The sequence below is a fragment of the Notothenia coriiceps genome, unplaced genomic scaffold (genome assembly GCF_000735185.1).
Source record: "Notothenia coriiceps isolate Sejong01 unplaced genomic scaffold, NC01 NC01_scaffold00011789, whole genome shotgun sequence".
In the NCBI taxonomy this organism is placed as follows: domain Eukaryota; kingdom Metazoa; phylum Chordata; class Actinopteri; order Perciformes; family Nototheniidae; genus Notothenia; species Notothenia coriiceps.
In genome coordinates, this window is record NW_011344490.1 from 1 (window position 1) to 10,925 (window position 10,925).

The 10,925-nt window shown below is 41.9% G+C and overlaps 1 protein-coding gene across 1 annotated transcript in view; it reads right to left on the bottom strand.

Annotated features, from left to right (window-relative positions):
• Window positions 1-3,517: 3,517 nt before the first annotated feature.
• The window catches only part of LOC104946996 (potassium voltage-gated channel subfamily KQT member 5-like), a gene marked incomplete at its 5' end in the record, with an annotated part of 10,010 nt that continues 2,602 nt past the window's right edge, over window positions 3,518-10,925 (bottom strand). The window contains 5 exons of the mRNA XM_010772912.1: window positions 3,518-4,717; window positions 6,212-6,338; window positions 8,277-8,384; window positions 8,823-8,954; window positions 9,309-9,417. Coding sequence (XP_010771214.1) covers window positions 3,518-4,717; window positions 6,212-6,338; window positions 8,277-8,384; window positions 8,823-8,954; window positions 9,309-9,417 — 1,676 coding nt within the window. The remainder of the gene's footprint in view (window positions 4,718-6,211; window positions 6,339-8,276; window positions 8,385-8,822; window positions 8,955-9,308; window positions 9,418-10,925) is intronic.

The window sequence follows — 10,925 nt, forward strand, 5'->3', positions numbered from 1 at the left end:
GGACTTTAACAGTTTACAGCAGTTTACCTGGTATGTTCACGTGATATTGTTGCAATTACATAGTGAATGAAGTGAACAGAAAGAGTGAAATTGTGTCAGAAAGGCTATTACTGCTGTCTAACCCTGCCGCTTGCTATCCATGGTGCTGAAAACGGATGCGTAACGGCGCATTTGACTGAATTGATTGATTGACGTGCGTAGTTAAGTGTTTGTGTCCATAGTTACTTGCGCTAGCGGGATGTGAGTGAGGCTGCATTTGAAAAAGTTCAAATTTTCCTAACCACACAGAAAAGCTACATAGCAGACTTGTCACTTTTGTTATGATTATTTGCTGGGCATGTATATTGATTGATACTGTAGTTAAGTCATGTGACTAGTAACCTTGCCATACCTTAGCTTTGGCTGAATTGACGCCACTGAGATAGTGGCCAACCCCTCCCACCCTGGACACAAACTGTTCACCCCCCTCCCCTCTGGCAGGAGGCTGCGCTCTATCAGGACCAAAACCTCTCTCCACCTGAACAGTTTCTTCCCCTCCGCAACCGGCCTCTTAAACAAGGCCCGGCCCTCCGACTGACACTTTACCTCAGCCACATCATAGACTCTATATGCATTACATTAATGCACAACAATATTTTGTATTACAGCTGATTTGTATTCCATATGTTATTCCTCTAGTCTATTCCATTCCATTGCAATGCACTGTTATATTTTACTATATCTTTTTTATTATTTGTAATATTTTTCTAGTTCTCCACCTGTGTTTTTAATTCTTGTTTTTATGCATCACGACACCAAGTCAAATTCCTTGTAGGTGTAAACCTACCTGGTAATAAACCTGTTTCTGATTGTGACATAATGCTCTACAGCTCTGAACGAGAAATGCTCCCTAGTTTAAGGGTTAGCTGCTTACGTGTTTCTTTCTCTGTGGGCCGAAGCTCTCTTGCAGTTTTCTTTATGTTACCTTTACTGTTTAGTTCAATGTTATTTGTGAGCACATGTTCATAAAAGTAAAGAGGTTCAAACCGAATGTCTATGGCCATGTTATCTTTGCTAAATCAGAACCCGAGTCACTGAAGAGCCTCCCTGTTTCAGATAATAAAGCAACAAAACAACCGCTTCATAGAATTTCCTTTATTGATGAATGAGAATAAAAGTTCACTTGCATTTCTTTTACATTACAGGCTTCATAAATCTAACTGAGATTATTATGAGTGCATATCATTTAAATAAATTAAAAGACTAGACACTGTTATATGCCCAGTAGCAAATTATGTCTGAATAAAACTTAAAATGTAAGTTAGAACATTAAAAAGAAAAAGACAGTGCAACCATTTCTGTTCGGAGGAACCTAATGCACTTTAAAAAAGTTGTAAATATGGAGATGAATATGTACCAAAATAGCAAGGCACCATTAAACTGTATGTGCTGCACATTTCAATGTCTGTACTTCTGATGCAATCAGCTCGAGATATGTCTTAATGACATGGCATTCATTATCACTTACAGACAGGTCTGGATATGGCAACCTCTACATGCAAAATATATTTAAATATCTCAAAGAAAATAAAATCTCTTGAAAGCAAACTGACCCCAAACTCCTTCACACTTCCTGTTCTTGGATGTGGGTCTTGAATGAGGTACTGATAGCTCGGAGTGAGTGTTTACCACTGGCTTTGGATGCTTTAAGGGTTAACCTGCAGCTTGTGGCATTATAATAATAAACCTGATTCTGTACCATGCAACAGGAATGCATTCTGAACCGAGTCCATTCCAAGGAAAAAAAAATAATCCCACATTACTGTATGAAAGAAAACATGATTTAAAGGGGCCCTATTCTGCAAATGTTCTGGTTCATATTTGTCTGTAGTGTCTCTCCTGGGACATGTCTCCATGCTTTAATGTTCAAAAAGCTCTTTATTTTTCTCATACTGCCTGTGCTGCAGCACCTCTTTTCACCCTCTGTCTGAAACCAGAGCCCAGTCTGCTCTGATTGGTTAGCTGGCCAGCTCTGTTGTGATTGGTCAACAGCTTTCGAGATAATAGGGCATTTTTAAATAAGATATCTTTCTTTCATGTACTGTACAAGGTGGGAGAAGCCATATGCAATACAAAGGTACATTAGTTTTAGTGTATCCGTTTCCAAACTAAAACTAAGTGCTATTACTTAAACACATTTTCTGACAAAACATCAAAACAAAAAATGAAATTCAAAATATTTCAATCCATCAGCCAGAAAACCAACTCAGCGCTCAGGATTGATATGAATGTTGGCTGTGTGCGTTCACAGGTGCTGTGTACATGCGTGTGCATGCTTTGAACATGGTCGCAAAAATGAATTCCAAATATTTGGCAGGATCACTGGCCTTTCTCTCTTTTCTCTTGTACTCATAACTAACAAGATGTATTTGTCAGTTACACCTGTCAGGTGTTTTGGCACATTTTAGTCTATTTACTACAAATGACATGCTGTGATTCAGAAATGTTGTGGACGTCTGATGAAGTTGTAGATAGTATGATGCAACTCAGTTTCCAAACGTTTTAAACTTGCTTGACTGAACTTGCTTCAAGTCATTACTGGTACAATTAAATTACTGTTGTGATGCCAGTGAGTGGGCTTGTTAGGGTTTTATTGTCCCATTTCTTCTTCATTTGGCATTAACATCCACTCGGACTCAAGCGTGATCTGATGAGATTTTGGTTACAAGATCAAAGGTCACTGTGACCTCACAAGACACGTTTTTGGAAAACAATTGAAATGTTAATTATGATAACTTTATACAAATGTGTAATAGGGTAACATTGTGTTTTGATAATGTAAAGTGATGACGTTTTGGACAGACATGTCAAATGCAACTTTACTGGTTGGTGGAGGCATAGAATGCTAAGGTCATTTTATCTTATGGTTTAAAATACAAAAAGTACACTGTGGATTGGGGTTTTAAGGACAGTAATTCATCTGAATGAACTTCAAGAGGTCATCTGTTTTTTTCTAAAAGGGACAGAATTAAGTATTAAGGGAATAAAATACAAGACCCGAGATTAAAACTTTTTTAAAGGTGAGGTAACATTCATTTTAGTTTGGATGCCTTCATGTGATTGTGTGGGCACATTTGAGTATTCAGTCCCTTTCTTTTCTCAATTTGTATACAAAAGTTGTTTTCCATAACTTCATGTTGTCCATGCCTTCTTACTTAAAGTGTAAAATGCACATTGCTAGCCTCAGTCCATCTGACTGAAATCCTGCTGCGCTCATGCTCCGTCCCAAGGTCACATATCAACCAATCACCTCTGAGGAGTGTAGTTGCTCTCAGATTCCTGTTTCCTGGTCTTCATCTTTTTTTCAGATTCACACTTTAAAACTCATGCAATGATTTATGATCAGCCTGTATGAAAATACTGTGACTCTTATCAAATGGATCCACATGATAACTAACAACAAACGTCCCCCCCCCCCTTCCCAAAAAGATATAAACCGTCTCTGTGATGTGTGTGCCTTCTGAGCATGGAGGCAAGTTTATTTTAGCCGCACATGTGGCGTGTTTTGCAATTCGGTGTTGGCAGCAGAGAGAGGGGAGGTGTGAGCGCTGGCCGGGCCCCGGGGTCCGGCCCCCCCTCTGCTGTCTGTCCTCAGTAGCTCCGACGAGTAGGTTTGGGCCTCATTGGTCCCCAGTGACAGGAAGTCAAATCCCTGGAGATCCAGGTCCCTGTCGCTGATGAAGAGGTCCTCCTCCCCCCATCCTCCTCCACCACTCCTGCTTACACCCCCCCTTCCCCCGGGGTCTTTAATGTTGAAGCCGATGGGAGAGTCACTGCTCGTACTGGGGCTTGGAGACGAGAGGCTGTGGCTGAGTAGGGGGTCCTGGAGGGTTCCTGGGGCCGCCTGCATCAGGTCCTGAACAGAAAGGGACTTGCCCAGGCCTGGGGTCACCTGGCTGGGCCCGGAGCAGCAGCCGGGGGCCAGGGGCTGCAGCTCCAGGCTCATGTGCCTCCTCCAGGACCCCTCCTCCTTCAGATCCAACCGCCCGTTGCTGCCCTGTAGCTTCTGCCCCAAACTGCCCAGCCCCCGCCCGGGGCTCTCCTTACCACCGCTATCCTCTATCTGCATCCCTAAACCTCCACAAAAGTCCTCAATGTCAGGGGACACTTCTGTGGAAGGGGCTCGTGGCAGGTGGCTCGGGCCCCCACTCCTGCTGGGAGGGGGCGGTGGAAGCCTAGCAAGAAGAGGAAACCCTCCGTCTCCAATTCCACTGCTGACACTATTTGGGGTGAGGATGGGTGGAGAGCTCCCCACAGCCTCGTCAGTGCCACTCTCGGGCGTAGTGACCTGGGTGGGATGGTGCCGGGGGTAATGAGGGTGGCGATGGCGGTGATAGTGGGGATGGGGCAGCGGAGACGGGCTGAAGGAGGAGGAGGCCAGGCCGGTGGAGGAGGAGGAGGAGGCGTTGAGGCTGAGCTCATTGGGCGGGGCCAGGATGAGGTGGAGTCCTCCCTGGGAGAGGTGGGAGGTGGTGGAGGAGCGGACGGAGGGAGGGGCTCCGCTGACCTGGGGGGAGCTGGAGAGGTCTTTGCTGAAGACAGAGGAGTGGTAGTCAGAGGTCTGTTCCAGCTCGAACAGCGGCAGGGAGGAGAGCGTGAGGGCGGAGGACGAGCCTTTACGCAGAACCTGCCGGTAAATGTCCAGCAGGGAGTCCAGCTTCGACTCAATCGATGTCACCTGGTAAGGAAGGAAAGGGAGTTAGGATTTACATACTTGTTTTAGGCGGAGGTCCATACTATTTCTACACAAATGGTAGAATGGTACTGTCTAGTGCAGACCTCGCCAATGCCATGCTCTATCCTGCATAGTTAGCTAAAGTAAAAATTGAATTGTCGGCCCAGTAGTTTGGATCCTCTCCCCATTGTAAGGGGTTCCTCCCATGGATCGGTTATTCATTCGCCAAGGCTATACCCTTCCACAAAGTTCTGTGGTCGTTCTCTAATCCGGGCCAGAAGGTTCCCTGCTGACAAACAGACCACTCCCGTTGTATAGATGCAACTGTGATGTCACCATGTATGTTGCTGTAACACGTCTTACTTGTTATTAACCCAAACCATTCAGATCTGTGCAAAACAGGGCACTCAGGAGGCGGAGAGCTTTTAAAGAATTGAACGTTGTTCTAAAAACGTTTCTGTCTACAACTCTTTCATGCCTTTTCCCCTTTCCATTTACTCTGGCACTATTATTGCATTTGTAGATACATCATAGGCAAACCCCACTATAGCTAAATGGTCTGCATGAAAGGATTGACAGGACTGATACACAGGCCTTTTTATTCTTCTGGAGGAAGATATCTTGTATTACTGTAAATGATGACTTTAACACTAGAACCGCCAGAGGTCGCTGTATACCTAAAAACCGCCCAAGGGTCAAATGTTCTTTTATTTATCATACAGAAAAGTGAGTTTTGATCGCACAGGGATGGAATTTATACCAATAGAATCTGTGGACTCTCAGCTTTTCATATGATATAGTTTGTGCAGATAGCATGAAGTATAAAATATCGCTAACACTGCTGATTTAAACGCTTGGTGTTAGACTTGTGTTTTGTTTAGGTACAAATCTCTCTATCTATCTGTCTATCTCTCTCTATCTCTCTATCTCTCTATATTACCCGCTGACGCTGATGGGTAGGCCTATAAATAGCATTTGTTTTGGCGATTTTTTGGGCGATTTTTTCAATCTGATTTCATATTGACAATTTTTAACAACAGAGGGAGCTACATAACACACTTTCAGGAAAAGTCATGGACTGGGAGACTTGAATATTTTATTGAAAAAAATTACATAGGTTAGAATAAAAAAACAGCTGCTTGTCAAATTGACCAGTTGGCGGTTCTAGTGTTAAAAGCTGTTGTCAGGCGTAAGCCTATTTATGTTATTTTCACAGAGCCCGCCTTTCTGCTAAGCTAGGCTAATGTTTCACTGAAAGTACAAATGTCTGATCCAGGAGTTCACTTTCACTTTGCAGACTCATGCCGGATGCAGCAGAACATTAGAAGGCTGCTTGCAGTACCACATTCATTAGAGCAAGAAAAGAGAAACTGAAAGGGACCGGCTTTACCTTTTGAAACCCCATCAAATGTCATTGTCATGTGCATGCTGCTCAGTTCACTGGTCATTACCTACAGTTATACAGTTACTTTATACACCAACTTAAAGAACACAGACCTGCCGCTCCACTTTACAGACTCGACCCAGCATGCTCATGTCCTCCAGAATATCTCCATCAGACAGCAGCTTCTCCCGAATCTTCTTATCCAGAGGGATCTGACCCTTCCCCAGGATCTGATCCACTCTGGAAGACACAAACAAATGCACACACACAAACACACATGAACACATGCTAACTCACTAGATATTTATAACAGAAAGAAAAGTAGAAGTAGAAATCCACCAGGCAGCCCAAAGAGAAGAGGAAAGGTTAAAACGGCAACAGTATAATCGATTACCATGAGCACATTTTATTTTCCAACAAATACAAGTCCCTGTGTTAATGAAAAGGGTTACATTCAACAGAGGGCAGGGATAAGCCAAGGCAAAGTCATGCAATCATAACCCACCAACAAATTGGAAAAATAAGCCATTAAGACTTTGAGAAGATCTTCCATCGTCATATCGAGTGTGCTTTCTGGAAAGTGTGTTTTTCCACTTGTTATCCTCTTATGTAACACATTTATAAAAATGTTCAATCGAATATTTGTGATTAGCCAAATCTTACTTCCATGTTACTTTAACACACATTTTTATCTTATGCTTAGGTATATGCTCATTTGTAAATGCTTTTATCCCCTACTGTTGTATAGGAGATGGGGACATTGACATTATAAAATCTCCACCCCACATGTGGTCATGTGATGACAACAGAGCGATCACCATGACAACTGAACAGAAGTCCTTGAAGGACTGTGAGATGTGTTAGAAAACTTCAATCTTCAATCCAAGCACAGACGAGGAGCGCCTTGTGCAAATGTCAAACTGTTTTAAATAGTAAGGTCTTAGTTCAAATACATGTGTTTAGGAAGAGAATAGAGGTGGATTATGCTGCACAAGTGAGTTTGTAAACCTACTTATATTTACGCTTAGATATTAATTCAAGAGGATTTAGTCTAATACATGTCGATAGTTTCTCAGTCTGTTCTCTAGTTGTGATCAGAATCTGAACGCATGCAGCACTTTGAGTCCCCAGCAGTAGGGGGCAGTATTACTGCAGCAGGGGCAGGTAGGGTTTCCTTTAGATCAGGGGTGTCAAACTCAATTTCAACACGGGCCACATTAGCATCATGGTTGCACTCAAAGGGCCAGTTTAATCAATCAATCAATCAATCAATCAATCAATCAATCAATCTATCAATCAATCAATCAATGTTTATTTATATAGCCCAATATCACAAATGTTACATTTGTCTCAGTGGACTTCACAGTTTGTACAGAATATCAGTATGATAATACGACACCCTCTGTCCTTAGACCCTCACATCAAATCACATTTATATATAAGACTATATAAGAATAAATATATAAATATTTAATATATATAGAACTCTAGGGCAAACAATTGCAAGTCTCTTCAGTGTGCATGTCACAAAATGATTTAAAAAGAAAAGCCACATTCTGGAAAAACAAAAAAAAATAAGTGACATTTTGAAAAAAAAGTCAAATTCTGAGAAAAAAGTCTAATTTGAGATGCATTGTGGGACATGTAGTTTATGGGCAATGTGCTCCTGTAAAGCGGAATGTAACCGTATAATAAATTATTATATATTATATTCTTTGCAAGCTCTTGTGGGGCCACATGAAATGAAGTTGCGGGCCGGATTTGGCCCCCGGGCCTTGAGTTTGACACCCCTGCTTTAGATGTATGGGGAGCCGGTTGAGGGGGTCAATGTGCCGTCGACCAATCACAGGAACCCTGTGCAAGGTAGTCTCCTGTAGTTCTACGGTATTCAAATGTATGTAAGTCAGTTTGGATATTAGCGTCAGCTAAAGAACGGTAATGAATCGATATGTTTTAAAGAAGATGTGTTTGTGTGTTACAGTATGTGTGGGTTGCAAACCGACACTAGGACCACATCATTTTTGTAGAGATCTGTTAGTGGATGACCTCATATACAAGGCAAAAGAAAAGAGCCGTGCGTGTGAAGAAGTTTCAATTGACTTCAGATCAATTCTTTCAATTAAAAGAATGAGAAGTGAACTGAAGCAATGTGATGGGGAAGAGGGGAGGGGAGCTGACCCCTGGGTGGAGTTCTTCCTGCCCTGGCTGTAATAAACGGGCAGGGAGGGGGTGGAAAAGGCCTTGGCTCGGCTGCTGAGGGGCTGGGGGCCTACTATCATGTCAAGCCTGCGAAGGAAGGGAACACACATACGCAGATTTACAGACATACATACAATATCACATAAATAAACACAACACACTAAGACACACACAGTGTTGGAGAGTTTAGTCTGAACTGTACTTCACTTGAGTATTTCCGCCATAGCTACTTTATACTCTTACTCCTCTACATTTCAGAAGCCAATATTGAACTTTTTACTCCACTACATTCATCTGACAGCTTAAGTTGATAGTTACTAATACATCAAATAAATAAAACCATAAATAAACTATGATACATCATATGGGTTAAAATATGTGGCAGCAGTTTACTCAGTAATTAAAATGAGCTCCACATGTACCAGCTGTGATGAACATATTAACGCGTCTTACATAAGACACTTAAGTCTTTATAAATGTAACTTTAATCTTATTTAACTATTGTCTTTATTTGAGGGTCTGTACCTGGTCTGCAAGCTCTTGATGCGACACAGCATGTCCAGGTGCCCGGCAGAGTACTGCTCGATCACATCCTTCACATCGTACGGCCGCAGCGTCTCCTTAAACTTCTTCTTGGCGACATGGAACTTCATTATCCTGTAAGAACAGCAGAGGAGTTACCTCCTGTAGACTGTGGCTAATAAAAACACCTTCATTTGTCGGAAAGTGTGCAATGCAAAGAGTCAGAACACCTGAACAAACTCTACATTGAACAGTATATCAAAACATCCAGTGAGGTAGTGGCTAGTGTGCATGTGCGTGTATCAATACAAAAGCTGTGGAGCATCAAGGCAAACATTCAAGAGGATTCAACTGACTTTAAAAAGAATGCAGCTCCAATTACGCTTTTAATTCAGATAATCTCCGAGATTAGGTTTTTAATATGTTTTTGCCTGGGTCTATAAGCATTGAATAATACTTTAATACTATATTATCATGAATATGACCCACCTCACAGCTCTGATGACGGCCTTGACGGGGGGCAGCAGGTCCTCCACTGAGATCTCACAGTGACAGCCCCTCTCATCGTAGCCCTCCTCCCCCGCCATGCTGGAGTCTGCTGCTCAGAAAGAGGACCACAAGGAGAGGAGGGCTGTTAATATCACTGACTTATTCACAAACTACGTTTTTGACTACAGACGTTGGTCCAGGTCCGGCCCTAGACTTTTGGGGGCCCTAAGCGAGCTTTGGCTTGGGGGCCCCCCTCACTCTAGCGCGTTCTCACTTCACACAACACGGAACCAACTTTTGTCTTATGATGTTAGCATAAGCACACATATTGTATAAATAAGCATGTAAACACTGTGGATCTAACATCCTCTAGGGGGGGTCCTCACCTCCGCCAGGAGGGTCCGGGGGCATGCTCCCCCGGGAAGATTTAAAAAAAAATATTTAAGTTAAAAGCATCAATCTGGTGCACTTTGAGAGCAAAATTAAGAGATCTATGGATACATCTCGCAACACCCATATGAAACAGAACTGTAAACAGATTTTTCTTTATGGATATTTTACAAATCACTCCCCTTTCAAACTGTATTCTTGTTTTGTCAAATAGTATTTCATAACTGTTTTTCATTTATTCTCTCTGGCTGTCCATGTCATAATATTCACATAAAAACTAGCTGTCAATAGGAATATCATTCAGAAGAATTATAATTTCATGCAAAAATCTGTCACAAAAAGAGGTTGCACATTTACATTCAGGTGTTGTTATGCGAACGTCAGTTGCCAAACAGCCACATTTACTGCTGCAAATACGTTCAAACATGCTGTCGATAAATAAAGCAGTGGCAACTATGCCACCATTTCAGCTGACTTTTCCTCAGAAATACTGTCACATAACATCCATATATTTCAGTGCTAGGTTGATGCTTAACTATGAAACACTTTAACTGACAGGACTCCGGATCAACTGTGTACTGTAAGCTAGAAGCTTCATGTCGAGTAAGTCAACATTTCCCAGAGAGCTTTCTTTGAAATCACAAGTCAACGCTAAAAAACATTACATTTAGATTGTATGACAAAGTTTTTATTTAATATATCTGGCTAGCTATAGTTACTTGCTAACGGTTTAGCTTACACCCGCGATTCAAAGTAACGTCAATGTAGCTGTAATTTATGCTTTGCTTACATATTCGCATAACTTGGAAGTTTACTGACATTTACATACCTTGTTTACCTGGCTCAAGTGGTGGCTCTGGGGTTGTTGTGTGAGCCACCACTTGAGAATTGTCGTCTTTTTTAAGAAATGTTTTTCTTATGTCCATCTTCAAAAACTCAGAGTCTGACTGACAGTTTAAACATTGTCACAGCTCACAGGATAGGTACCTGTCAGCCAATAAGACAGATGTTTATTTCCATTCAACTCTCTGGTTGGTCTGGTGTCTTGCCTCTGTTGCATTCACTGAACACGGGAAATTCCAATCCTGCCGTCCTCTCTAGTGTCATGATGAAGTTCAGGTAAAGCACAGTTAATGTATTATATTATTGACTCTATAATATAATACATGGTTTTTGAGAGTAGGCAATCTAGGAATAATTAAAAAATTAATTAAACATTACTTATCA